Genomic DNA, 26,322 nt, shown 5'->3' on the forward strand with positions numbered 1-26,322 from the left:
GGAGTAGTAGTAGAGTCCGGCTCCTTCGACAGAGCATCTGCGACGAAAGCCAAAAGATGAACCGAATCACCAAGGGCCCACAATCACCGCTTTCCATAAGCTACAGACTCGTAGAAAAAGAAAAAGAAATTGAACTCCTCGCCTCAAGAATGAGCCCCATTGAGTTACCCCCTAAATATTTCCCGACTAACGCTCCCCGACATATTTTCAGACGTAGGAGGTCGGTTCGAAGAAACATATAGGACGGGCAATCGCATGACTATCCAAACACGACGAAAGGCAACCCAAATAAAACCCCCCTCTCCAGCACTGTCCTGCACCAACCATTGTTACCCACAAGCCACCATAAAGTGACAAGTGATCGGGTACAGAGACAAACACTAGGAGGGGAATAGGGCGTATAAGCCGCTATCGAATTGCTTCTATGGCGGCGCGTTTCCGCATTGCCTGACTGGGCCCTACAAGAGGACGTTTAGACAGTCAGGATGTCCGGGGACTTTCTCCCAAAGCTGAGGGGGGAAAGAGAGAGTCGTGAAGACTGCTCTCTGTGTGTGAGCTTTGAATGCGATTCTTTGAGCGAGGAGTTGGGAAGAGAAAGGGAAAAGAGAAGAAATTCAGATTCGGTGCGTGGGTTTTTTTATAGCCGATTAGTCAGGGAGTGGAGCTGTGGGTCGTGGTAGGTGTCATGTGACTTTGGTTTTCTATGGTGTTGCGGGTAGTAGTGCCTGAGGCATGTTGACAATTTACAGTACTGAAAATGGGTGGTTATGGGAGAGGTTTACTGGACAGAATTATGAATCAAGAATAGCTTGTTGAAGCGAAAATAATGTCCCTAATTTTTCATGTACAATCGATTGAACTCCGGGTAATTCTTGTTGAATGCCATAAGAAATACAAAAGTAGTATATAAACCCCCAATCCCCTCAAGCCTTAGACTTGGCCTTGGTCTTCTTCTGGACCTTCTTGGCCTTCTGGGCGGCCGGGGAAGCAGTTTCTTCGGTGGTCTTCTTCGGGGTAGACTTCTCTGCCGACTTTGGAGTCTCCTGCGCAGCAGGGGACTGGGCAGCCTTCTTAGTCTTCTTGTTGGTCTTCTTAGGGGTATCTTCAGCGGGCTTCTCAGCCTTGGGTTCCTCAACCGGGGCAGCCTCAATGGCCTTGGCGGGTTCTTCAGCAGCGGGCTCAGAGGCTTCGATGGCCTTGGCCTCCTGGACAGGAACCTCATCCACGCTCTTCAGTTGCGGGATGTCGAGGTCGTAGCCCATGATAGCCTTGAGCTTCTCAGCCTTGGCGAGACGTCTCTTCTGCTCCCTCTCGATGCGCTCCGTCCACTGCTCTCTCGTCTTGCCCTTGTCAAGACGCTTCTTCTCGATGCGGTTCCAGGGAGTGCGCTTGAACCGTCTGTTGGCGCCCTTCCAGACCTCCGGGTGGAGCTGTTCGGGGGACACGTATTTGCACTTCAGGATGTGACCGTACATGAGGTAGTTGTCCATGGTGGCAGCAACAATCTTAGCGACAGAGGTATGGGCGAACTCGATGAAAGCATAGTGCTTGGAGCGACCGGTGATACGGTTACGGGAAAGACGCAGGCGAGTGATTTCACCGAACTGGCTGAAGTAGGCGCGCATCTGGTGCTCGTAGAAACCGTGGGGAATGCGTCTGTAGCATAGCGTGTTAATAGTAGTCACAAACGAGCATCCTCATGGTTCAACTTACCCAACGTAAACCGTTCCAGGCTCCTCAACGTGACCGGCATTCTCCTTCTGCTTCTTCAAGATCTTGCGCTTGGCCTTCTTCGAGTCGGGAATCTGAGGCACCGGCTGGTCGGGGTTGAAGCCTTCATCGCCAGACTCATCCTCGTCACCACTGCTCTCGAAGCCCCTGATGAGGGCAGCTGTGCGGTCATCCTCCTCATCCTCACTCTGGCTAGCCTCCGAGGCGGCGGACTCGTCTTCTTCAGATTCTTCAACGACAGGCTCTGCCTTCTTGGCCTTGGTGTTGGCTTTGGCGGGCTTGGATTTCGTCACGGGAGCAGCAGATCCGTCCTCCTTCTTCGACTTCTTGGTGGTAGGCTTCTCCTCCTTCGCGGCCTTGGGCTCAGCAACCTCCGCCTCGGACTCACTGTTCTCGTTGTCGCTCAGGAAATCGGCTGCGCGCTTGCGAGGCTTGATCTGTCTGGCGGGCTGGCCATTGGCCTTGGTCTTCGAAGCGCCATCGGTCTTTGTAGCCGCCTCTTTTTGGTTGGCCTTCTTGAGGATAGGCTTGGGGGCGTCCTTGGGGGATTCGGCAGGCTTGGCCTCGACCTTCTTGGTCTTCTTTGCGGGCGAATCGGCGGCAGTGGCAGCGGCAGCTGAGCAGCGTTAGTAGGCGCACCAACGGGTTGAAAATGAAAATCTCTCAAACTGTGTAACAATACATACCCTTGCGCTTCTTGTCCTTCTTGTCGGGGGCCATCCTGCTGTGATTTTTGGGGATAATTGCAGGCGGTTCCTGGGGGACTACAATCGGAGGATCGCAAAGGTGCGGGAAACTTTTTTTCTGCTCGCAATTTTTCGGGCGCCAAGCGGTGAATGCAATCCAGCCCGGCCGACGGGGCCTCGCCGCGACTCCAACTCTAAGCTCTTGTTTCTCCGCAACCCAACCATCTCACACGCCCGTTTGTTTGCGCGCATTTACCAGGGTCATGGGGAAATCGGCCAAGGCGAATAAACCCCTTACTCAGGAAGAGATCTGGGATGATTCGGCCCTCGTCCAGAGCTGGGATGAGGCTGTCGAGGAATACAAAGTATGGGCTTCCTTCCCGGCACGTGATCCGCTCGCTGACCAGAACAACAACAGCTCTATCACAGCATCCATGCGAAGGGGGAGAATGTTGAAGATGTCCTGAGAGAAGCAGAGGCTGCTGAAAAAGCTGAGATGGAGCAAGATGAGCAGCCGTTGGACGAATCGGCCGACCGCATGGATGCTGACGTCGACGCCGATATTGCTGCCAATGCAACAACTCCAGCGGAACCTCAGCAGGTGCCACAGGCCACACCGTCGCAAGTGAGTTGCTCCGTTTGTCGGGTTAACCCTACTGGACTGACTTCATTTCAGGCCGCGGAAGGGCCGGAACAGCCTTCTGGACAGGGTGCCCATGTCACCGATCAAACGGCTGGGCCAAGTGCCGTAGGAGCACCTCCTATGTCTCATGCCACCCTATCCCAAGGTAAGATGCGCTCTGACCCTTTTTTGCTGTGGAGAAATCTGACTCTCTCTAAGTGCAAGATGAGGGACTCAAAAACCTCATGATGGCATGGTACTATGCTGGATACTACACTGGTCTATATGAGGGCCAACAGCGAGCGAACCAGAACAAGAGCTCATAATCCAGCTGAAAGTATAGTAACAAAGTGACAAGCATCTATCTGCGTTGTTCGCAATCCTGGTAGGTTGCATTGAAGTATGAGCGCGGAAAGCTAAATCCCAGGACGGCTGCAGGCGCAAACAACATCCCGTCTGGGTACAGGCCAGGATTAGATGAGAATATCTCCAGGCGGCTGTAGATAGGCATGCACCTAGTTTGGCATGTTACCTGAGTAGGCGGGCTTGTCGTTGGGCCACAATCACCGGTTGTGGCTTTGGAATCCTACATGAAGACTGTGGAACAACGCTGCGTACATGGAATAATGCGCGGTGGCCTTACTGGCGGCCTCACCCTGACCCCTTTGACTTCGTGCGGTCTAGATTCTGAATATCATTCTCATGTCTATTTGCCTCCTGGTTATTAGAAATGCACTTTCGGGAGCTATATATCCCCATCCTTCCGCCCATCTTGTTTGTTCCTTGATCTCCAGGATTCTTCTCTCTCTCTCCTCTCGTATATATATATCAACCCCCTCGCGGACAGTTGGAGCTGCCATTCATTCGTCCCATCTTCTCTACTAAGCGCACACTCAAGGAGATAGAAGAGACCTTCAATGTATCATCATGGTGTACCCACTTCAGGTCTGAGGAACTGGAGCACCAATCTTTCGACAGTATATTGTGGGCTCTGTAGAGTATTCCATGTTCCCCTACTTTGTCCATGAAAGAAATTCTTGGGTGCTGTCGCCCGGTGAAGCCTGGTATCCCCCACGATGCTGGGAGCATATATATAACCTGCTAAAAAGGTGAAAACATGACGCATAATGGCTTTTACATACAAAATTATTGACCTTCCTATAGGCTCCATCCATCAGTTTCCAGAATCCAAAGTATTCAATACAATCTTCGGACCTTCCTGCTCAGTAAGTCACAGCCTCTCTCTTTTACATAGGTTGCGCGATTAACGAGGCTCTGTAGGTCTAAGATATCAATCGCAGAGCGATCACCTCTGCTATCACCTTCGGCCAAGTAGCAGTGACAATCGAGCAATCCTGATCAGTTGTTGCCCTGTGCCGGGGCGATCCTCATACAACCTGGTTCTCCTTCAGTGACCCGCAGGATGCCAATGAGATCCTGGTATAGGCTTTCGAGCATCTTGCCATTCCCAAATTTCATGGACGGTTCCTGTTAGGCCTGGGAACCATGGCGGCCTGCGCTACGTGTTGATTGAGAGCGAATGAAGAGAAGATCCAGATGGTCCTTTCGAGACCCTTTCTCAGGGTAGATGGGAATAGACCAGGGGGCCATGAAATGTCGTCTTGCCGACAACAGTTCATTTCCTGCTGCAAATACATTATCGAATCGGCCCCTTTCGCTGAGCACAATTGGACAAGACGTTTGCCAGGTCATCGGTGTATGGAGATGGAAGCACTGAATCTCTGGGAACTTTATTATTTCATCCAGTTCATGTCCCTGAAGCAACCTATTGCCTCACTCATGTCACCGGAAACGTGCCACAGACCTGATCTATCAGCCTATAGTGCGTGCAACAACTTCGCAACAACAGTCTTCTTGTCCAATTTTTCTGACATCCTGTGGTAACAATAAGAGCAAGGGGGGAACATGCTAGTCCACAATCCCGATACTATTCTGGTTGGACCCTAACCCTTGTGTTGTCATCCTAAGAGGTTTATTTCGAGAATCTCATATTGTCGTTGATGTCCCCCTTCTATACACCAGCGTCACACCAATACGGCATGCTGCAACCCGCATCTATTCTTTCACTTGTGACTCTGCTTTTCATTAGCTCAGCTTGACTTACGAGTGGAGTTCCCGAGGCCTCCTCGATGCACCGCCGATATGTCCAGCTCGATCAACTTTGACTTCACTTAGCCAAATCACCAAACATCGCATATATAGCACAAAGGGTCAAGGTTCAACCATCCTCATTATCGCTCGCATGAGCTTTCTGACCTATGATCCAGCCGCTTCCATTGATTCTGATCATTGATTCTGATCATGTCCGTTCAACAACAGTATATACCCTACCTAAGCAGCATCGGATTGGTGTCAGTGCCATACGTTCTTCATCCCTTTGCTTGAACAAGAGATCTATAATTCCATCAAAGCTCACTTACGGCACGCGACGCTTCGTTTCAGGAATTCACTGTCTTTTCGCAGATCGCATTTTGCTTCTGCGATTCCGGGTTCCATGCCATGGTCCCAATGGCTACCAGTGCGAGGCCCTTTGTGTACAAATTAATAAAACGAACATCCGAAAATCCCACAAACCCAAGGCTTCGCTACTAGCTGGAAAGCCGTGCTGCGCGTACCTGTCTCTTCCAGCTTCTATATAACGGATAAATCGTCGTCTCGATGGTTGGTCTCATGAGAAGCTATTGATAAAGCGCTTAGTGGCCATACACTTCGAATTATCTACACCACGCTATCTGGAGATAGCCTTATGCGTTGCCGTATCCGCAGCCACGGAGATGTTCGAAGCCATCCGCCTCCAATCCGTCGAAGAAAGATTAATAGTCCATCATAGGACTTCTATGCCCGTGTCTCAGCAGGAACCGAGAGCACACGAGAACCGGATGACTCGTGGTCAGTCTTCGTGACTGCTCCCGAGCCTACAAAAACACATCAACCATGTCGAAATCAGTCATACAAAATACCTTGATATTAAGTGGCTGGAACCCCAAACCCCTCCAACAGACTTCGCAAACAGGGGACTCATCTTACGATCAAAATAGCCAAAGCTACAAAGATCCTGCATCGCACAGCACATGCAAGGATCGAAAACCAAGTCCTGCGCCTGCGAAGGCGTTCCAGATCCACTCATTGGTCATAACAAGCGCAGAAACAACCCCCTCCATCACCTTTCGGGCATGTCGCTACCGTGGCCTTTGCATGGCGTCTTCGCTAGACAAAATGAATACGAAGGGCTTCAGTGGGGACATGCATCCGGCTTCAAACCCTCTTCTTCGGTATACTCTACCCTGGTTATATACCAGCCGAAGGCGGTGGATATCGCATGTCATGAAGCGTACAATCTCTACAGATAAATGCTCGCCGGCTAAGATGCAATGTATTTGGAAAACCCCGAGGCTTCAAAACTCTCTGTACTTCGACCTTGCTTATTATCTGGACGATCATAACCTTGGGAGTGCTGTATCAGACCGGTCTGGTGTCGAGAACAAGGTAGGTGCTCCTATGAAATGAATAGCTTCTGCTGTTATGTTCCGACTAACCATATGTTTGAAGACGTTACCAAGCGAGCCAATGATTGTTCCGGGCTCTTCAAGCAGCGGGAAAACAATCAGGTTCAGCAGTCTCTATTCAACTCCAACTAGATCTTCCTGTCTACCGGCAGTGGTGAGACCGAACCGAAATCTCACTCCAACCAAACGCCTTATCCGGACGTGCCATTGACGGCGAGAACTCTAGTGAAATGGAGCTTACTGGACATTGAGTTTCTCATTTCATGTCACCATACCCGCCCATATAATATAATATATGATGGTAGAGATTCGCTGTCGTCCGAAGGTTCAGATTCACCCTCCCGACGCAATTATCGTTATGCATAACAAAGAGGATAGCTATTCATGAGGGCAGTAAAACAGTCGGGACCTAAGCTCTTTTCTCATATCACCGTCGCAGGTCAACTTATCGATGAGGTTGTCGACCTGTGGGATGAATTAAGTACACTCTGGAAATCCGCCTCGGACAGGATCCATTTCGGATGCGTATACACTAAGGAATCTCCGCATCGACATTGGTACCAAAGCTAGTGCATTTCTTTATGACAATGATGTCATTCAAAGGCTTTTGTCTCGCTAGGCGGAGGACCCATTCACCATGTCCACTGGAATTAGGTTACGCCTCTTGTCAGTCCTCATGGCAACTGCTTATGCAAAGATCGCCATTGGCAACAGAAAGAGTGGGCCCAAACAAGCGACCATAATCGCGCTCGCCTCCCGTATGCCTTCCACCGGTGTGTGCAGTGTCTGGGTTGAACACAGCCTTGAATAAGGACGGATGATCGGATGATTGATAGCAAAAGATGGTACCATTTTTGTCAGGCTATCGCATTGTGCTCTCACGCCTCTCCAACCTTCCGGTCCGGCACACCCATACAATCCTGATATCTGAATAACTCTTATGAGGAGCTGAAAGCTATCTCATGGGCAGTCAGCGCGGATTCGGTTCGGTTTCGCGCAGTCGCCTCCCCATATGGGGAACTAGAGATCTCCCATTGTCATCCCAGCGCTGTCTCCGCCTATGACTGGGGGAAAGGCTTTATTCCCAGAGACAATACAGCCTTGTCCGGGGAAAAGAAAGATAGCCAATGTGGAAGGCTGTATCTATGGCAATGCTAAAGTTCACCTATCAGTCAGCCCCTTAAACCTCCATCAGTGATTTACAATGCGGTATGTCCCGTCAGATCATTGATTTCAAGACGCAATATAATCAAAGGCTTGTCAGTCAAGAGGTTCGTCTCTGCACTAGTGGAAACCTAGTTCGAGGTACGGCGACACAGGTCGTAACACGAGCTTCGGGACTGAGCATAGGGACGACGTCTACAGCGCTGAAGTGGTCCGCTGACTTTGCACATATACATACCTAACCGATCTATTAGCTATAAAAGGCGGTTCGAAAAGGATTCCATGCGCCTGGTAGTAGGACTCGGTCACATACAGAGGACATCACCTTTACGTATCACGAAGAACGTGATTATGAGCAGAGCGTCACATACCGCTGGTTAGGAGCTATATACCACGAACAAGGCCACTTGCGCCTCTTGTGGACTGAGGTTGAATGTGATGTGCGCGGCGCGAGTCTGCGTGTATTTGACCACAACATACTCTGGGAAATGAGCCCGAGGCTCCAGTCATTACCTGGTTTCCCTCCGATTTATCAATTTTATATAGGTTTTGTTGTAAGCAGCGACAGAAACTGGCTGAACAAGTTCCAAGTGAGGACAAGACCGGTCATGAAGAAAGGTATATTCTACTCGGAAGCCGCAAGTCAATGACTAACAAAAACAATTGCCAGTACGTCAATAAGACAGTTGAGGAATCTGGTTGCAAATGGGCAATCCATCTTCTGACTTTCATATACTGTTGGGTCCGTGGAGTACAAGCCACCCCACAAGGCAACCAGGATCGAAGGTCACCATCTTTGATATATCAGGCTGCTCTCCCTTCTCAAGTGGCACAAAATTGGGGAGCCTCCACGCGTGCTCAAGCACCATGCGGGATAATCGATCCGTGGCAATTCGCACAGACGCAACAGTCATCGAACACCAGCTTCCTGACAGCTCGGCTTTCATACGTCTTTTCCGTCTCCAGACCAAGAATTAGGATTCTTGTGTCAGTTGCCATGGGTCGCGCATAACATTTGGGGACGGAGTTTAAGATGATCTTATCAACATAAGCAAAGCATTATCAATTTTCTAGATCAATCGCTTTCCTACTCACCACCTCCCCTGTTACGAGATCTCATAGCGCTCTTCTTTCCCCCAACTCCGCTACTTCGCTCCTGTACGGCCGGTCAACGCCAAATCCCAGACTTGTAATGGGCATCTATCGTGACGGAGCGAGATAGTTCTTACCAGGGTCGTTTTGAAACGTTCATGAGCAGTACGTCCAGGATCAAACTGGGATATTCAACAAGTCCGCCTCCTCCAACGAGCCTTCGGTGGTGACCATGGCCAATCCATATCGCTTGGGCAGAAGGGCAAACCACATCGTATTGTTCCAATCCACAGACACTTCCGCACGCAAACTCTCTCGAAGAAGGAAGAATGTCCTGGTTGCTTGTACTACATGTCACTGAAATGGAACATCATCTCGGACTCCGCCATCCTAGTCTATGCTTTGCAAGCAAAGCCGGGTCTCCTTAGCAAGGTTGATACCAAATCGCAAGCTGATCTTGCGTGCTATCATTGGATATAGGGGGTTATACCGCCCTTGTCAGAGTCGTGTTCCATGCTTCTGGCTCTTTCTCTTAACCAATGCTCTCAATATTCTGCCCAGTTGGTAGTTTGGACGAAATTGGATGATGACATGACACCCATTGCGTTTAAACGCGCGCATGGAGGAACTCACAAGGTGGATACAACCACTGCGGCACGTACAATTGGTATCTGGTCTGCGGTCTCGGCGCGATGTGGTTAAGAGTGAGCACGAGGATTTTCAAAGGCCTTCCTCCGATGACTCTATGTCGGCTAAGTCGAGTTCCTCACGCGCCATTGTCCGGCTTGGTTATATGTTCTCGCCCTACCACACATCTGGAGGGACTGAGTGTTATCCAGTGCATGTGTCCGTCTCTTGAGTCCTCAGCTTGCAGATTGAGAAACCCTCACTGCTGGTGTTATTGGATCTTCCCGAGGACACCCTCTTTGCTTTGACATCTGTCGTCCCCTTCACGATCACATCGCTTGCACCACTGCAGCTTCCAGTCGGTTGGTCTCACAAACAGATATATAGCTTGCACAATACTCCACTCTGCACACAATACAGTCTCGAACCGAGTCTGAAGCCACCGCCCGACAAATTCCCTTGGCAGATCACATATGAGTGTTCTCTCTTATCTCGTACGCGTCTTTCTACCAGATGAACCTCCTCATATGCATGAGTATGATGGGATGTCGAAATCAATGTACTCGATTCGTTACAAAGAAGCCGTCTGGAAAAGGAGCAACATCAAGTGAAATGAAAGAGATCCCGATGAATGGTTGTTGGGAGTGGCGGCTACTAAGGATATGCGAGATGTCTGCAGCGTATCAACGCGCCAAGTTGACCAGTTCGCCTACTCATACAAGAGACACTACTAAGTCCTGTGGTTGTGTATACTCTAGCGATATTAGCTAGTGTCACTTGGGACTGATGACTTCTACTGGATCTCTCTGGCACCGTCTGTGGTTGGGGCTGATTGAAATGGTGCGGAGATGAACGAAGTGCTATCCCGGGTATTGTTGCTCGTCACTATTCATTGTGCTATCCATCGACAAATACGAATGCGCTAACTTCCTTGTTTCCATTTTTCTGATCAAGAGCTCCCTTCTTCTGTGATCTATTTCTACTATCTCTCCGATGAATACCCTGCATCTCATTCTGCTGGATAACTAGCAGACTACTACGTCTTTAACAGTCTGTTGCTCGGATGGATCACCTCGTGACGTCCATTCTTCTTTCCGTTATACCCTGCGCAACGCCTTCCTAATTGCCCTCTCTGCTGTATTTTGATTTCCCACTTATTGTGCTGCTTCAGGATCCAAGTAAGGCAGATAGATATGTATGAAGCCTACACCATCCTGAGCAATGGTCCTGAGTCCCTCCACAAAACCATGTGCCTGATTCATTCACTCCGAGCTAGCGTAACGCATCTTAATTGATTTAGTTTAGTTTGATGGGTTGGATTCCATTCAATGCATCTAGCTAGCTACACTAAACCATTACTATTGTTTTCAAATAATAAAAGTAAACAAAGACGAACTCAACGCAGTCAAGTCCATCCCAAAGATCGTTTTTCTTCCTTTTCTTTCCGTCCAAATATCAAACTGCCATCACGCATGCATGCATATAGAAAACAAACATACATGAAAGCGACAACGACAACACACTACTCCTCATTCCATAATGGGAAGGATGGATGGCTTAACCCAGGAGTCCTCCAGTAAGAGATCCAGACCCACCACCGCTCAACAAGTCACCCACAAGAGGGATCTTCGAGAGCGGGTTGTCATTCACGACGTGGGAGGATGCGGTCGAGGGGGCAGAGCTAGAGGTTGAGGGGGTCTCCTCGGTAGAGGTAGGGGTAGTGGCAGAGGGCTCAGTGTTTGCAACCTTCTCCTCGGTCTTAGGGGCAGTCTGGGACTCGGTTGAGTGCGTGGTGCCAGTAGGAGAGGGCTTGTTGTCGGTGGTGCCGCTGGGGGCGGGCTTCTTCTTGTCGTCGTCGTCCTTGCCGGTTATTTGGTCGAGCATCTCGCTAGCGGACTATAGGATTGTTATGTCAGAATCTGGATGAGGTGTTGAGTAAGAGAGGAGATATGAATTACCTCGAGGGATTGTTCTGCGACCTGTTCGGCAAGAGTGCCGTCCAGCTCGTTACCGCTGGAGTTCTCGCGCTTGACGGGCATGGCCGAGACCATGAGGGCCAAGAAGAGGCAGAGGACGAAGATGGAAAGGCTGAGACGGGCCATTGTGATGATGATGATGATGATGTGTGGGTATGTGGAAAGGAGAAGAGATCGAGAATTGAAGTGAGATAAATAAAAGAGTGTGGATAGGCGTGATAGATGAATGTAGATCGATCTATAGCCAAGTGTAATTGATCAAGATTGCAAATAGAAGTAGAATAGAAGTAGTAGAAGAGGAAGGATAAGTATGAGACAAAACGACCAGACCACTGCAAAAAATGAATCCGAATGCTCGCCTGGTGTACTACGGAGCTGACCTCGTGGGCATTTTTATATTTGTCCTTGGCTCCCAGGTACGTCTGACATTCCCCTGGTTGGGAGGAGAACGAAGGGACCGCGCCCACTCGCGATGGACTCAAAACATAGATGATCCGCGTGGCTCATATTTGTGGAATCCAAGGGCTTGGTCGATGGTGGTGTATGTTTGGCTGGTTCATCCCGTTGTGTACCTTGATGGACGCAAGGGGTGCTCAGGGCGGCGCATCCTCATGTAGGTGGGTGGAGGGATAAAGCTTGATGGGTACGTGGATCGGCAAACCGGCACTAAGAAGGGCACATTCCGGGGGACAGAGTCTTACACAATTGTCTGATATCCTTGGTTTATTGCGCGGCATGGTTTACTCCTCCTAACCGTTCTGCAGGAGAGCCGCGTGTACATCCAGGATGCATGCTTGACAGCAGCAGCGAGACTAACGCGTCTGTTTCACGATGACAGGATGGTTATTTGCTCGATGATGGGAGTTAAATCAGTTTGGGATGGATCGCATTCGATGAAGGGCGTTCTCCTTGTGGCAAGAAATTCATCGTGGAATGATCAAGGTGTGGTTGTGCAACAGTCGCGTACTTGTTGTTGCCAGGAGGTTCGAAACAGTTTTTAAACCAAGGGCCAAACTACGAACATTAACTCAAAGTTATTTTGCATACTTCCTTACTGATCATATCTTCCGGATTTGTTAGCGGGCTGATGCAGAAGGTGGTCATTCAATTGTTAACAACAGATGGTGCAATTTGGTAGAGCATTATTTCACTATTTCAGAAAACACAGAAAAGCTTATACTATTAGCGATTGGTATGGTGCAGTGGCAATGTCGAGTGGGATATACTTACCAAAGGAATTCAAGTATTTGTTCACTTCTGTACCTCCCTCAGTGTGGATGCTCTGTCCCTTTGAGCATCCTCCAGTATCCCACTAGAGGCGCAATAATTGACCGAACTGCCTTGGAGATATTATCGTTGTCAAGTGTACAATTCGGCCAATTCAAGCATTGTTCTGTCGCTTGGCGATAGCTTTGCCCGCTTGTCGCCTCCACAAATGGTAGAAGGCGGAGCGCCGTGTTGCGATTAGCCACAACCTGCACTTCATCATGATCTTCCCCTGTCTTTAACGCCTCCAGGGTCTGACACTGAGACAGCTCCACCAGTACGAACCCCAAATGGATAAAAGGTGTGCCCGTCTGTACCTGACTGGGCTCATTATTCAGGTCCCATTCAACATAGGGTACGGGTACGGGTTTGGGTACGGGTTTGGGTACGGGTTCAGGTTTTGGGACGCGTGGATCTTTGAAGACCATGATGTCTCGAGCTCTCCACTCTCTTTTGAGCCAGCTCCCCTGAAACTGAAGAACTGCACATGCAAGATCTACCGCGATTTTCAAACGATCTTGAACCGTAAAGGTATCTTGGGCAGCAATATCAGAAGGCGAGGAGGACAGTATTGCAAATAGCTCTTCAAGAGATTTTGAATATACGTTCCGTACGCTCTCTGTATTGCTTCGCAGACGGTATATATTATGTCTGTGCTTTGTGTCTGTCACGTACCCAAGAAGCATCTCATTGCTCTCGTTGATACCGACGGCTGACAGTGAAACGCACATATTGGTGATCTGAACTGCGGCCGGCAGGTCTTGGGCTCCAATGACGATTCCTTGTTCGGTACCTGAAACTCCTTGGGGGAAGCTGATGTTGGGTATGTTTTCATCAGTTGATAGCCCTTGCTGGCTTGACGTAGTATGGCTATCACGACACAGTTCCTGCGGGGACCTATGATCATCTGGTTTCGCCTCGACTTCGTGCCAGCGATTAGGGTCCTCCAAAGTCAGGACCTCCATCTTTAATTTCATCATTGGAGATTCGGGGTCCGGTGGGGTTGGCGGGTCACATGTCCATGGGGAGTTCGAGAAGTCAAACATAAAGTAAAGTCTGTGCTGAGGCTTGCAAAGACATGGCCAATAATTCCCTTTAATGATCGCATTATGCAGGCTGCTTGCTAATTGACGGTCTATTTGGTGTTGCCGTAGCGTTTCTTGGAATACGGTCCTTCTTGCATTTATTTCCCGAATCTGATTGCATTGCGCCACGAAGGTCCGTAGATGGCCGCTGTAATACGCGATCTGTTTGATCAGGTCATCGTAAACGGTGTGTAGGGAGAGATGTCGGATTTTCTTGAGCTGTTTTTTAATTTTTCTGGGGCAGGTAATGTTGGTTACCTGGCAGGCACGTGAACTTGGTCAGCGGCTTGGAAACCTTATGAAGATGCTTGTTCCACTCACAACACTTCTTCCAGTTCTGTCAACACTCAAGCCCAACTTCTCGGTTAGCGTATCTAGCAGGCCTAGTAGCACTTCCAATGTGTTCGTGAATTGGCCATAAATAGTATCTCCAAGCTTCCGCCTCAGCTGGTACCGTACCTCCGGGCTATTCCAGTATTCGGCAGGGGAATCGCTGGTCTGATCGCCAAATCCATAGTAAGTGATTCCGTCCACAGCGATTAGCAGTGTATTGAGCAAGATTGCCCTTTCATTTCCTAAGGCGGTGTAATTGCGTTCCATCCAGCTCCGGTAAACCCCCCATTTTAGGCGATTTAACATCTGGAGCCCTTCGACATAGCTGCCGATCTGGTGTACCAGCACTGGCAGAAGGGCCAGAACGACACCGGCTGTTTCGATGCCAGTAGCCATTTTGGAGTGCCGGACTTTTGAACAGCAATGAGGAAGAGACAGTCTGTATAGCAGGCGAGGCTGAGACTGAACCAGTGCAACAAATGACCCTCATACCCCGCTCTCTGTAATACATGAGCTGCTCACGTCAGGCTGGCGCTTGCAACAGTCTTCACTGTGGCCTCCCTCAACTCAGGACAGGCAGTTTGTCGCCATAGCATCAGAAATGGCTCAGGCAATATCACCTACTATATTCGCTATCATCAGACACTTGGGGCACTGGATCTCAGGCGTACAGCTTGGGCTGTCCAATGATCAGGTCCCCGTGTCTCTCTGGGAAGATGAAGTAGGGCGGTTGCGAGTTTGGGCTGCCGATGTTGGTGCCGATGAACGCGGTTCATTGTCGTTGGACTACAGACTGCGCGACTCATCTCACCTCAAGGATCAGATCTCCAGCCTTCTAGAACAGCTTCAAAGGAACTGTGAAAGTTTGCTGGAGATAGCAAATCCTGGTTCAGCTGATGGGAAGCTTCCAGATTCTGATATGAACGAAAAGCTCCAGACAGAGTCCCAGACAGAACTCCAATCAATCTATCACACTGTGCATAATACAGTGGACTGTCTCTTCCGTATTGCACCCGCAATTCGTCAACCTGCCAGAAACCGTTTTGTTCTAGGGATCAAGAAGTCTGGCGCGCTGCCAACTGAATTTGATAGATGCCTTGTTTTGGATAGTTACCCTTTGGCAAATCCTTGGATCGTCGATAACCTTGCAACAGCGATATCACTGCGCCGGGAAATGCTGCAGTATAGGAGAAAATGCCATTCAAACTTTGCTATAGGACAGGACAAAGTCGAGGAAGGCGAGCCTGACACACCAAAGTTTGTCAAACGGGACATGTTACAGCTTGGGGAGCTAGTGGAATTGAGGAACTCCAATGGCTCGCGTGCAGCGCTTCTTGAACAAGAAGGTGATGAAGCAATGGTTTTCTTTCCTTGTCAGATAGTGGAGGAAAGGTATGAATGTCCCTATTGCTTCTTCATGGTCTGGGTCGATTGCAGTGAACATTCTTGGGCCCAGCATGTCCTCAACGACATCATGCCATATGTCTGTGTCTTCCCAGACTGCTCATCACCTTTTCGTCTGTATGAATCACGGCAAGAATGGTTCGCACACTGTCAACTTCATCTCACACAGTCGGGTACTATTGGGGTCCTAGGGTGTCCCTTGTGCACACTGAGCACAACTTCCGACACAAGCTGGGAGAGTCACGTTGCCAAACATCTAGAGAAACTGGCACTACTTGCATTGCGTTGGCATTGGCGGGCGGACAATGCAGAAGACAGTTCTGATGGTCGCGCCTATGGGAATGTACCAGGACGGTTCCAGAGGCAACCGTGGGAAGATGCTGATCGGATGGGGTTCGAGACAGCAGAACCCAGCACTTCGGAATCCCAATCTTGGAAACTTCTTTGGTGGGTATGTTGTCGATGTGGAGAATCACGGAATGCAGAAGCCGAAGCCAGCGAGTGCCTTTCATGTAAACATTCTCGCTGCACAAGCTGTCGGTCAGTTGGAGGATGATGATGATGATGACGATGTTTCCCACGTATGCTCGCATATATGCAATCATATTTTCTTATGTTCTTAAGTTATAGCAGAATGTGAACCGAGTTACTTTTAACAGAAAGAAATTCTAAAGCGTAATCTTTGGTCTTGATATCTTTTCAATTGATCTTAATTGTCACTACGCATAACCAATCCAAGGCGACAGGATAGTATGTACCTCCCTACTTTGACACGTACCACCCCATACAAGAAACAGGCGGTCGCAACACGAGGGAGAGATTTAAGGACGTATTTTTTGTCCAAATAATCCGATCACTCTTGGCACGATTTTGACCTCGACGAATCATGGGGATACGACGGACAAGGCTTCGAATGTGCCGACTCCTTCCTTCCTTCCATCCTTCCTTCCATTCCTCACTCGTCATCTCCCATGTTATAATGATATAAAACCTATAGTTAGTTCCACAATTCAACAGTTTGAGCAACAATGAAAGAACATCACTAGCTAGGGAAGCTCATTTTCTTCCTTCGCCAATCACATTCAATCAACGATAGTAACCATCCCTAAAAGGATGAATGATAATGGTGTATGCTCAAAGCGAACCCAAACGACCCCGTGAACAATTGTCAGGCAATGGGATTAGAACGAGCATAAAATATCACTCTCGGTCTCGAAGCTAAAATTTGCTAGTGGAATGGAGAGTTTATCCATCAACAAGGGTATGTTGGAGACCTTGAAGAGGAAAAAAAAAAGAAGAAAAAGGGAGAAAAAGGAGATTTCGCGAAAATTTATTTTATCTCGGGCGGTGGAGTGAGGTGCTTAGTAAGCTGGTGCTGTAGGCCCCACCCCCAGCCATCGGGTTTATCAATGAGTATTATTGCGGCGGGTTGGGATGGAATATTGGATGGAGGGGGAGGCGTGTGTATGTGTGTGACTTTGTGGGTTTTTTTTTGCTTAGCTGGGATGTCCTAGTTGTATTGGACTTGGATGGTGTTTTTGGGAGGTTGTACAATCGGGGTATACTTGGGATGCTACAACAAGCTGTGGTACTGGGCACTGCATTATATGTTGTGTACGTGAATGGGATATACAATCTGCATTACTATCATCTCAGAGCTAGCTATACCTCTTAGAAACGTGCGAGAACCCTCTCCTGCGTATCGCCCAATGCCCACGTGTCGCTGTGGTTCTTGCTCTGCACGGACTTGGCCTGTTCCGCCGTAAAGCCCTTGGCCTCCACGGCCGGGTTATAGCCAAGCCCGGAGATCTTAGCAACAACGTCGGATGGCACCGGTGTAGCAACCTTGCCATCTGCGCGCTTGTACACCGTTACGACAACGGCACCGCCCAAGCCCAGGTTGTGCTGGAGTGCGGCATCAGTTCCATTGACCAGGCGGTTGTTGGCCCAGCCGCGCAAATGCCAGACCAGCTCGGCACATTGCGCCAGACCGGTGGCGCCCAGCGGGTGGCCCTTGGATATGAGACCGCCTGACGGGTTGATGACCATCTTGCCTCCGTAGGTGATGTCTCCCTTACGGACCATCTCGTGGGCCTTTCCAGGATCAGAAAGCTCTAGGGCGTCGATGGTAATCATCTCGTTGGCGGAGAAGCAGTCGTGCAGCTCGCAGACCTTGATGTCCTTCACGTTGACGCCCGCTTCTGCGGTCGCGGCGCGACATGCCCCGCGGGACATACCGAAGCCCATCAAGTCAATGGAGCTGCGGTTGTAGAGCGAGCTGTTGTCCGAAGCGAGCTGCTGGCCCGCGATGAGGATGGCCTGATCCTTAAGATGTGGGCGTGCATCGAGGAATGCTTGGGAAACAATGACAGCGGCGGCAGCTCCATCCGAGGTCGGGCAACACTGCAGCTTAGTGAGAGGTTCGTGGATCTTGGGCGCCTTGAGAATCTGCTCGAGCGTGTATTCATCCTGGAACTGAGAGTATGGGTTGCGCTTCGAGTGCTCGTGGTTGATGCGAGCAATCTCGGCAAAGTCCTCTGTCTTGGCGCCGTATCTAGTCCTTGTTAGTACTCGTACATGTGAACAAACGGCGCAAGCAACTTACTTTTCCATGTATTCACGTCCAGCATTGCCAAACATTTGTGCAGCACCAGGAGCATTGGTGATTCCCCTAGTTTCCGCCATCATGGTACCGAATAATCCAGTAGGATTGGCGCGGTCATTATAGACTGACTGCAGACTTCCAGGGCTCATCTTCTCAAAACCGACGACCAGGACACAGTCGGCAGCTCCATGAGAGACCATGGTGCGAGCCATGGCCAGGCCGGTGGATCCAGTGGAGCAGTTGTTGTTGACATTGTAAATGGGGATCTGGGTCAGACCGAACTGATAGAACACGCGCTGACCGCAAGTGCTGTCACCGTAGACGTAGCAGGCGACACCTTGCTCGACGTCGTCGTAGTTGATATGAGCATCCAGCATGGCCTTGACACCAGCTTCAAAACCAAGCTCATGGTAATCGACCTTGCCGCGTGGTTTGATGAACTTGGTCATTCCCACGCCAAGGACGTAGGCGGGACCAGATGGCTTCTTTCCCATGTTGGATGGAGTCTCGTAATAGTTCGTGATTCTTCGTTAGTTGGTCGTGAGAGATGCTGCAAGCTTGCAGGAAATTAGTCAATAGATAGTTGGTCTGTGAGTATAGAAGTAGAATACGGGTGCAACGTTAAAATAAACCCCTGAAGCACATGGGGATAGCAGCGGAGATAAACTGAAGGGCCGTTGGATGCGGAGAGGCCCCTGCGGGGAACCGTGCCGACCGAGGTCCCGAGGATAAGCTGAACCCAATTATTCATGCACAACCACTGCATTGTACTCTTAATGCAATCGAGTCGATAGTTCTGGTCGATAATCTCTTCAGGTAGCCCTGATGTTTATCTTAGTACTATCCAAGCTTTGGGTAAAAGATGTGGACATCGGCAGATGCACATCATCACTTCATGTTCATCCCATGTGAAGCCGGGCCGAGTCAAAGTCCCCAACAAGTCTGTCCCGAGGATGTCAAAGTCTAGGATGAGCTGAATGAATTATGCAGTTCCGAGTGCCAGTGAGCATTATTCTGTAAGCATTCCTCTCATTGACAGGGGAGAAAGTAGCGCTGTTTGATGAACAGTCCTCTATGGGTGGACTCCACCATTGCACAACATCAAAGTATATACTGACAACCCGACATGCACTGGGCATCCACACATCATCCCTGACAACTCGGTGCCCATGAACTATCTGCTGATGCACCACGAAAGGGATACTGTGTACTACAGTGTATGGACAGTACGGTAGCTACTGCCATATGTGGGGTATTGAGGGATGCTGAGATCGACCGAATCCTGATCCATGCATATCCATCCAGGCTTCCCGTGGATCAACAATGAGTTCTGACCAACAATGTACCCATGGTTAGTCCACTCAACGCTGGAACACATCAGCAGGACGAGATTTATTTCCGCTAAGCCAATAGTGCTGGCACAATAAATCGCTCGAGAACAATCGAACTTGGCCGTATTACGACACCATTCTCAGGATGGGTGGCACTGGCACGAGAGACCATGGTTGTCCACCGTCGCCCTTAACTTGTCCAGAAATGACTGGGAACGTTAATTCGCTCGTACCGCGGTATGCCACTGTTCTTCTGGCCACATGTTGTTGGAGCTTGATTTCCTGCCTTAAAGTATTTACAGAATTGGGTCAAGAGCAACAGGAGATGCCACGCACAGGAAGTAGGAAGGGATACGTCCATCATTGGAAAATGACTTATCCCGCCCGCTTTGCATGTGAAATCCCTTGCTATTTGTAACTGCGCAGTACTAGTAGTATACCAGTCAGGACCGTCAGAAGATTCTGACCACTCGTAGCATTGATGTTACCAAGTACTTCTATTAGTGTCAACCAAGACATGCATGCACCGGTCTAGGTGGACCGACACTCAATGCTGTAGAGGAGAGCTGCGGAATGCCATGATTGGAGGCAAGCAGAGAGATGTACCTGGCTTCCACAGCCATATCCAGTTCCAGACGCATCCCGCCCTCCTTCGTCCATCTGCCCATCCGCCGGGGAGGAGCCAATGACTGCGGATTATGCAGCAAGCGTGGCCATGAGGGAGAGTGTCAATCCGTGAGCATCCGCCTAGTGAGTGGCTCGTCAGGCAGGCAGAGCGGGTACCTCCAACCGCCGGACTGGCTTAGTCCGAACGCAAGCTCCCTTGCCACGCCTCCCTCTTTGGGTTTAGCTCCCCAGTTCGAGGTTCGAGGGTGGATTCTCGGCAACAAAAGAACCAATACGGAAAAAGTCACACATCCCGGAAGCACTTGTCACTTGTCAGAGCTGAGGTTGTGCAAATGGGTTTGGAATGTACATTGTACCATGTCTCGTAGAGGAGAACAGTTTGATCGGTTGCGAGTAATAGGCGCGCTTGCCCTCAGGCAGAGACATCCGTCAAGTTCTCGCTGGTGGTCCAAGTCGTACTGAACGTATCAAAATACTCGGTTTGTCGCACTGGATGCTTTCACGACGACGTCACAGCCCGGCTGCCACTAAACCGCATCCAGAAGCACCGGCCACATGCCTCGTTGTTGTTTGCCTGATTCTTGGGGAAGATTCCCTGCCTTAGTCAGAAAAACCGCAGACAAGCTGGAAAGGTCACTAACTTAACTAGTCAACTTAACTTTCTCCCCAATAAGGACCTAAAACCAACTCGGTAGTCCATCGTGATGATCTCCGCCGCTCCCTCCTCCCTCTTTTCTTGCATTTCGACTCTGGATTTCTCGCCCGCACGGCCCATTGTCCCCGCCTCATTGACCCTTCTTCCACTCCCGACAGTCGAGTTCGTCTTCTGGAGGTAAGTTATCCAGCCCAGGTCCATGATGTTGCTTGGACGGAGGTAACTGGGATAAAGAATAATGTGGTCCCACTATGATGGCGGGGTTGGTGCGGATGGAAAGAACCAAATGGCTAATGACCTGTGCGTCCTGTCCAGATAGCTCAGACGACGTCGTTTGTCTCGATATAGTTCCTGGGTGTGGAAGAGGGATTGTCTGCACATTCTTGCACTGGAACAAAGCTTTTGTTCATACCATCACGGCCAGGTTGAGTGCGTCTGAGCTTGACTATTGCTTGTGAAGCTGAGTGCTGTCACTGCCTTGGTTGCACGAACTTGCACAATCATTTCATATATACGCCAACGTTCACGTTCCCTTGTTGTGGACAGCTGTGCTATCACCAGGCTTGCTGAGGTCTGCTTCATGGACAATTGTGGGACGCTGAACGGTCTGCTCGCACGTTGAGAGACCGCTTTGCGTTCCATAGGGTTCCCCAGCCTGCATCTCACGATCTCCTTCACTGACCCTCACGGTCTCCGCCGGCGACGACGACTAAGCGATCAACACGGAGCACTTCATCTGCCACAGATGGGATACCTCCAGGAATGACTCTTGACAAACACTCTGAACATGCACCCTTCTCACCTTCCCCCCCTCAACCTTCTCCCTTAACCCGGTCGACGCAAACCACTTTGACGATGGATGAAGCGACACGCAACAAGCTGCTTAAGAGCTACAAGACTCAGGTAGCCTCGGCGTCATCCACTGTCTTCGCTACGCTCGCAGTGGTGAGTGCTACGCGCTACGCGTCAAGAGGTCGAGCAAGAGGAACTGACTAGCTGCTTGCAGACTCCCCTGGAAAACGTCAAAACCCGTATGCAGACGTAAGTAGGGTATTTGCTTGCTACTGCTTCAGATGTACTGACCTTGACAGACACAACTTTCAAAATGTAGCTCAGTGTATCCGCTATTTGTGGCGTACTGAAGGCCCGCGTGGTTACGTGGCTGGTAGGTTGACCTCACCCAGCATTCTTACAGCGGATGTTAATGCAAATATTGAAATTCAGGCGCTCTGCCACCTCTTGCAAGCGTTACGGCGGTCAGAGTGATGAACTTTACCACCTACGCCTTTGCCAAGAATAGGGTCTCCGACTTTATCCAGAGAATGACCGGGGAGTCGCCTTTAGAAATCTATGACCAGGAAGGCAGCAGCCCCACTGTTTCTACTGTGGTCACCTTTACCGCTGCTGGTCTCTTTGCAGGACTCGTCAGTTCGCCGGTTGCTTGTAAGACGCGGTTGATACCCTACTCAGAAGTCTACTAACGAGAACAGGTCCCTTTGAGCTTGCGAAGAACGTAGTCCAGACCTCGGTCTTGATGTCCCATCGTTCCCAGGCCTCTAACAATGCGCCCAATGACCCTTCACTGCGTAACATGCCACGTCTTAGCACTACCGAAGCGTTCCGACAGATCTACAAGAGATATGGTTTCCGCGGACTGTACACCGGATTCCATCTTCATGCCCTGCGCGACACCGTCGGTACCGGCCTGTACTTTGGCGTGTATGAGACTGTCAAGCAGATTGCGGAAAGAGAAATGGGCAAGGGAACAGGAGCGCCCGCGATTGCTGGTGCAATCTGCAGCACCATGCCCTGGTTTTGTGTAAGTGTACCTTCTACAGACTGGGGGTGAAAAAGCTAACGAAATAGACCTACCCGCTTGACACCCGCAAGACTCGCGCTCAGAGTGTGCTGCTTGGCAAGTCCAAGGAAGTCGGAGAGGCGGCCTCGGCTATGGCGAAGTCTAGTATCTACAAGGGTTTGTCGATCATCTTGATTCGTACCGCCATCAACAACATGATTCTCCTGAGCATCTACGAATACATGAACAGAAGAATTGATAATCTCGATGATTAAATCAGGAGCAGGATTGATGAGCTGAATGATTAAGTTCCTCAACAGCAAAACCGAGCTGAATGCTGGATACATCTACTGAGGTATTGACTATCTGGAAGGTTGAATACATCTAGGAAGTATTTATGAGCTGGCTGATTGAATACATCCAAGAAGTGTTGACTATCCGGAAGGTTGAAACGTCTACAGAAGTATTGGTGGCTGGTTGATTGAATACATCACAGCATAGCAGATGAGCTGGCTCATTGAACAGGACATGGTTGGGCATTGGTGGATAGGAAGGATATTGCTCAACTGGAAGTAAATAGTACATACTAGCCGAAAATACAAATTGATGATGTACATTGCTGCAGCAGGTGTAAGTACATGGTGTATTGTGACACTGCCTTAAGTGGGATGTAACGTACTTCTGCCTCAGGCACCCACAACGTCATGCGTTGCCCGGGTGGGGTTGGGCTTTTCCGTCAACAAAACTTCCGGAGATCTGGCTGCATGTCTATGCTCTCTCGACTGACACGATGGCGTCGTACGTGCTGCTGCTCAAGAAATCATGATGAATACTGCTAACGCTCTCCAGTAATATCCTCCAGGTCCCGTTTCGGCGGTCGCACTCCGTCACGCTGTCGAATGCCATCACGCAATACATCTCCTCCAAATATGACCAACGCCCGGACATGTTCGCCGAGGATCTATTGATCATCGAGCGACTGCGAAACGAAGCGATCAATGTCCAGGAGCCTCATGTCAGCGGGGTCAGTCGACTGGTCACCTATGCGGCGCAGCTGAAATGGCTGGGTGGGAAGTTTCCGGTGGATGTGAGTAGATCGATGATGCAGAGGGATAAAGTTAACATGAGCAGGTTGGGGTGGAATTCCCGTGGTATCCTGCGTTTGGATTCAATACTTCTAGACCGAGTAGGTGATATCTATCAGGGATTGGGGTGGTGATGGTGGCTGACTGGTTTCAGTTTCGCAGAATAATATCCGCTTCGAGCTCGCGAACGTTATCTTCAACCTGGCTGCGCTGTATTCGCAGCTAGCGTTCTCCGTGAACCGCACGACATCGGATGGTCTCAAGCAGGCGTGCAATTACTTCTGCCAGGCGGCTGGGGTTCTGACTCACTTGCGGTCGGATATCCTTCCCGATCTGCGGACGTCGCCTCCCGAGGATATGGATGATATGACACTGCAGAGCTTGGAGCAGCTGCTTTTGGCGCAGGCTCAGGAATGTTTCTGGCAGAAGGCTGTCAAGGACGGGCTGAAGGATGCGTCGATTGCTCGGCTGGCGGCTAAGGTCTCGGACTTTTATGCAGAGGCGGGAGATCATGCGGTCAAGTCGAATGCTATCAGTCCTGAGTGGATTCACCATATGACGGCTAAGCATCATCATTTTGCTGCTGCTGCGCAGTACCGGCAGTCTTTGGATTGCTTGGAGAAGCGCAAGTACGGTGAGGAGGTTGCTCGTCTGAGGGACAGCGAGGCGTGTGTCAATGAGGCGTTGAAGGAATCGCGCTGGATTAACCGGACTGTGCTGGGTGATCTCCAGGGATTGAAGACCAGGGTGACCGAGGATTTGAAGCGTGCTGAGAAGGATAATGATATTATCTACCTCAATCCAGTGCCGCCCAAGTCGGAACTCAAGCTGATTGACCGGGCATCTATGGTTGCTGCGAAGGCGCCGTCCCAGGTGACTGATGCTATCTCTATGTTGGGCGAGAACGGGCCTCTGGGGCAACCGCTGTTCTCTAAACTGGTGCCGTATGCTGTGCACATTGCTGCTAGCATTTACTCAGATCGTCGGGATCGACTGATCAATGAGAACATCATTGGGGAGTTGGAGAACATGACGGATAAGCTCAGGGAGTAAGTTTTCCCTTTCTATTGCTATGCAAGGCTAACCAGTTAGTCTGTTGTCTTCTTTGAATCTTCCAGGCTCGCTGCAGGCTTTGGAGAAGCCGCTTGGTCTTCCCCCGACACTGGTATCGCATGCAGAAGAGATGCGCCAGCAGGACGGGCTGAACCGGCTGCGCAAGTCGCTTGAGGACACGGCAACGGTCAAGGCCAACGACAGGGCTGTGTACAACGAGGGCGTAGAGCTTCTGGCGGCTGAAAAAGCGGAAGATGATGCGTCACGCCGGAAATTCGGCACCGATCGCTGGTCTCGAGCTTCGTCAGAGGAGGCTGCGCCAAAGTTGTACACGACGTCGCGCGAAATCGAGGGATACTTTACGTCGGCCCAGAGCAGTGATAACCTGGTTGAGCAGAAGCTGAAAGACTCTGCGGCAGTGTTCCGGGTGTTGACTGGCACGAACCGTGATCTGGAGATGTACGTCCCTAGCAGCCGGTGGGCTGCTCTGCCGCCGGAGGTCGAGCGCGAGGTGAGCCGACTGCGGGGATGTATGAGCGAGGTGAGCCGTCTGGAGAGCCGGCGGAAACGGCAAGCGCAGGCATTGAAGGACAAGGCGCGGGCGGACGATATTAGTAAGTGACCTACCAACGTAGGAGGACGAGCTAACAGAAGTAGGCCAAGCACTTATCAAAGAGACGGCACGGCTGGAGCGCGAGTTTCCTATGCAGGCGATCCAGGCCAGCCAGTTTGAGGATCTCTTCGAGGAGCAGCTGCATCTGTATGACACAGACCTAGACATGGTCACACGGGAACAGCAAGACCAAGACGAGATCGCAGCACGGGTGCAGGAAGCCAACCGGGCGTTTACACGGGCACATACTGGCGACGCATCGACCAAGGAGCGCGAGCGGGCGTTGCAGGAGCTGGAGAACGGGTATTTGAAGTACAAGGAGATCCTGTCGAACATCGAAGTGGGACGGAAGTTCTACAACGATCTGGCGAAGATTGTGGGACGCTTCCGCGACGACAGCAAGGCGTTTGTGCACAAGCGGCGAATGGAAGCCAGCCAGCTGGAGGGGTAAGCTTATACCAGTTGACCTTGGAATCTAGCTAACTGTGATAGGGATATTTCGAGTGCTGCCGCCATGGCGTCGCTGAATATCTCGCGCCAGCCACAACTGCAGCCGCAACCGCAGCCGCAGCCGCAGCCATCTTATAACGCTCCGGCGCAGATTCAGCAGCCATCCTATAATGCTCCGGCACAGGTTCAGCAGCCATCCTATAATGCTCCTCCAGCGCAGGTTCAGCAACCATCGTACACTGCTCCTCAAGCAGCACCCAGACCCGAGCCCATGACGGCACCACAGCCTACGCGGGCGAATGCGCGGCCACCGATGACTCCGGGGATCTGGTCACCGGAGATGGGGATACGGTTTGGGGGACAGTGGGATCCGAGCAAGGGAGTGAAGTTTTCATAACCTTCTTTAAAGCTAGAGCATACAGTACAGCGTTGAATACATACATACATGTTCATATCTACATTACATCGATGTTAATAGATCTGATCTATATTACTGCAGTGACATCACTGCATGATTATATACACTCCTTAACTTGACTATATACATACCCTCAACCAACTACCCATCACCATCACCACCACTACCAGTAGT

At 50.3% G+C, this 26,322-nt stretch overlaps 9 protein-coding genes across 9 annotated transcripts; 5 read left to right on the forward strand and 4 right to left on the reverse strand.

The window, feature by feature from the left end:
• Window positions 1-835: 835 nt before the first annotated feature.
• BO79DRAFT_291431 (uncharacterized protein) lies at window positions 836-2,507 on the reverse strand. The gene is made up of 3 exons (XM_025688993.1): window positions 2,418-2,507; window positions 1,714-2,347; window positions 836-1,656 (listed from the first exon to the last, which is right to left on the reverse strand). The coding sequence occupies exons 1-3, from the start codon at window positions 2,449-2,451 to the stop codon at window positions 924-926; spliced, it is 1,401 nt and encodes a 466-aa protein (XP_025533991.1). The 5' UTR covers window positions 2,452-2,507; the 3' UTR covers window positions 836-923.
• Window positions 2,508-2,644: 137 nt separating this feature from the next.
• BO79DRAFT_212100 (uncharacterized protein) lies at window positions 2,645-3,715 on the forward strand. The gene is made up of 4 exons (XM_025683141.1): window positions 2,645-2,782; window positions 2,836-3,042; window positions 3,094-3,205; window positions 3,259-3,715. Exons 1-4 carry the CDS (start codon window positions 2,681-2,683, stop codon window positions 3,363-3,365), a joined length of 528 nt encoding a protein of 175 aa, XP_025533992.1. The 5' UTR covers window positions 2,645-2,680; the 3' UTR covers window positions 3,366-3,715.
• A 7,158-nt stretch (window positions 3,716-10,873) lies between these two features.
• BO79DRAFT_279028 (uncharacterized protein) lies at window positions 10,874-11,551 on the reverse strand (the record flags this gene model as incomplete). The annotated part of the gene is made up of 2 exons (XM_025687940.1): window positions 10,874-11,345; window positions 11,408-11,551. 2 exons carry the CDS (start codon window positions 11,549-11,551, stop codon window positions 11,007-11,009), a joined length of 483 nt encoding a protein of 160 aa, XP_025533993.1. The 3' UTR covers window positions 10,874-11,006.
• A 1,126-nt stretch (window positions 11,552-12,677) lies between these two features.
• Window positions 12,678-14,631, reverse strand: BO79DRAFT_241398 (uncharacterized protein). The gene is made up of 2 exons (XM_025685116.1): window positions 14,098-14,631; window positions 12,678-13,995 (listed from the first exon to the last, which is right to left on the reverse strand). Exons 1-2 carry the CDS (start codon window positions 14,503-14,505, stop codon window positions 12,694-12,696), a joined length of 1,710 nt encoding a protein of 569 aa, XP_025533994.1. The 5' UTR covers window positions 14,506-14,631; the 3' UTR covers window positions 12,678-12,693.
• Window positions 14,632-14,710: 79 nt separating this feature from the next.
• On the forward strand, window positions 14,711-16,545 carry BO79DRAFT_222804 (uncharacterized protein; the record flags this gene model as incomplete). The annotated part of the gene is made up of 5 exons (XM_025683571.1): window positions 14,711-15,501; window positions 15,547-15,964; window positions 15,999-16,094; window positions 16,253-16,263; window positions 16,515-16,545. The coding sequence occupies 5 exons, from the start codon at window positions 14,711-14,713 to the stop codon at window positions 16,543-16,545; spliced, it is 1,347 nt and encodes a 448-aa protein (XP_025533995.1).
• Window positions 16,546-17,151: 606 nt separating this feature from the next.
• On the reverse strand, window positions 17,152-18,745 carry BO79DRAFT_291435 (putative sterol carrier protein). Its single transcript, XM_025688994.1, has 2 exons — window positions 18,119-18,745; window positions 17,152-18,067 (listed from the first exon to the last, which is right to left on the reverse strand). The coding sequence occupies exons 1-2, from the start codon at window positions 18,610-18,612 to the stop codon at window positions 17,185-17,187; spliced, it is 1,377 nt and encodes a 458-aa protein (XP_025533996.1). The 5' UTR covers window positions 18,613-18,745; the 3' UTR covers window positions 17,152-17,184.
• A 1,688-nt stretch (window positions 18,746-20,433) lies between these two features.
• Window positions 20,434-21,079, forward strand: BO79DRAFT_233580 (uncharacterized protein; the record flags this gene model as incomplete). The annotated part of the gene is made up of 3 exons (XM_025684291.1): window positions 20,434-20,509; window positions 20,772-20,908; window positions 21,047-21,079. The coding sequence occupies 3 exons, from the start codon at window positions 20,434-20,436 to the stop codon at window positions 21,077-21,079; spliced, it is 246 nt and encodes an 81-aa protein (XP_025533997.1).
• Window positions 21,080-21,240: 161 nt separating this feature from the next.
• On the forward strand, window positions 21,241-22,859 carry BO79DRAFT_73293 (putative mitochondrial carrier protein). The gene is made up of 6 exons (XM_025689669.1): window positions 21,241-21,676; window positions 21,738-21,772; window positions 21,823-21,896; window positions 21,956-22,174; window positions 22,222-22,550; window positions 22,598-22,859. Exons 1-6 carry the CDS (start codon window positions 21,494-21,496, stop codon window positions 22,802-22,804), a joined length of 1,047 nt encoding a protein of 348 aa, XP_025533998.1. The 5' UTR covers window positions 21,241-21,493; the 3' UTR covers window positions 22,805-22,859.
• A 456-nt stretch (window positions 22,860-23,315) lies between these two features.
• BO79DRAFT_291437 (putative pH signal transduction protein PalA) lies at window positions 23,316-26,165 on the forward strand. The gene is made up of 7 exons (XM_025688995.1): window positions 23,316-23,327; window positions 23,379-23,616; window positions 23,661-23,715; window positions 23,769-24,663; window positions 24,707-25,281; window positions 25,325-25,727; window positions 25,773-26,165. The coding sequence occupies exons 1-7, from the start codon at window positions 23,320-23,322 to the stop codon at window positions 26,125-26,127; spliced, it is 2,529 nt and encodes an 842-aa protein (XP_025533999.1). The 5' UTR covers window positions 23,316-23,319; the 3' UTR covers window positions 26,128-26,165.
• The last annotated feature ends 157 nt before the right edge of the window (window positions 26,166-26,322 follow it).

This window comes from Aspergillus costaricaensis (genome assembly GCF_003184835.1).
Source record: "Aspergillus costaricaensis CBS 115574 unplaced genomic scaffold BO79scaffold_62, whole genome shotgun sequence".
Classification (NCBI taxonomy): domain Eukaryota; kingdom Fungi; phylum Ascomycota; class Eurotiomycetes; order Eurotiales; family Aspergillaceae; genus Aspergillus; species Aspergillus costaricensis.

What these genes read in the sequence shown, in the direction of transcription:
- BO79DRAFT_291431 (XM_025688993.1), bottom strand. Translation starts at nt 2,451, where the DNA reads ATGGCCCCCGACAAGAAGGACAAGAAGCGCAAGG. An exon ending in GAAGGACAAGAAGCGCAAGG is followed by an intron (nt 2,348 to 2,417) that starts GTATGTATTGTT and finishes AACGCTGCTCAG; the next exon opens with CTGCCGCTGCCACTGCCGCC. An exon ending in CCTGGAACGGTTTACGTTGG is followed by an intron (nt 1,657 to 1,713) that starts GTAAGTTGAACC and finishes GCTATGCTACAG; the next exon opens with ACGCATTCCCCACGGTTTCT.
- BO79DRAFT_212100 (XM_025683141.1), top strand. Translation starts at nt 2,681, where the DNA reads ATGGGGAAATCGGCCAAGGCGAATAAACCCCTTACTCAGGAAGAGATC. An exon ending in CACAGGCCACACCGTCGCAA is followed by an intron (nt 3,043 to 3,093) that starts GTGAGTTGCTCC and finishes ACTTCATTTCAG; the next exon opens with GCCGCGGAAGGGCCGGAACA. An exon ending in TCATGCCACCCTATCCCAAG is followed by an intron (nt 3,206 to 3,258) that starts GTAAGATGCGCT and finishes ACTCTCTCTAAG; the next exon opens with TGCAAGATGAGGGACTCAAA.
- BO79DRAFT_241398 (XM_025685116.1), bottom strand. Translation starts at nt 14,505, where the DNA reads ATGGCTACTGGCATCGAAACAGCCGGTGTCGTTCTGGCCCTTCTGCCA. An exon ending in ACAGAACTGGAAGAAGTGTT is followed by an intron (nt 13,996 to 14,097) that starts GTGAGTGGAACA and finishes ATTAAAAAACAG; the next exon opens with CTCAAGAAAATCCGACATCT.
- BO79DRAFT_291435 (XM_025688994.1), bottom strand. Translation starts at nt 18,612, where the DNA reads ATGGGAAAGAAGCCATCTGGTCCCGCCTACGTCCTTGGCGTGGGAATG. An exon ending in GGACGTGAATACATGGAAAA is followed by an intron (nt 18,068 to 18,118) that starts GTAAGTTGCTTG and finishes AACAAGGACTAG; the next exon opens with ATACGGCGCCAAGACAGAGG.
- BO79DRAFT_73293 (XM_025689669.1), top strand. Translation starts at nt 21,494, where the DNA reads ATGACTCTTGACAAACACTCTGAACATGCACCCTTCTCACCTTCCCCC. An exon ending in CGTCAGTTCGCCGGTTGCTT is followed by an intron (nt 22,175 to 22,221) that starts GTAAGACGCGGT and finishes TAACGAGAACAG; the next exon opens with GTCCCTTTGAGCTTGCGAAG. An exon ending in GCACCATGCCCTGGTTTTGT is followed by an intron (nt 22,551 to 22,597) that starts GTAAGTGTACCT and finishes CTAACGAAATAG; the next exon opens with ACCTACCCGCTTGACACCCG.
- BO79DRAFT_291437 (XM_025688995.1), top strand. An exon ending in ATTCAATACTTCTAGACCGA is followed by an intron (nt 23,716 to 23,768) that starts GTAGGTGATATC and finishes GACTGGTTTCAG; the next exon opens with TTTCGCAGAATAATATCCGC. An exon ending in GAAGCCAGCCAGCTGGAGGG is followed by an intron (nt 25,728 to 25,772) that starts GTAAGCTTATAC and finishes TAACTGTGATAG; the next exon opens with GGATATTTCGAGTGCTGCCG.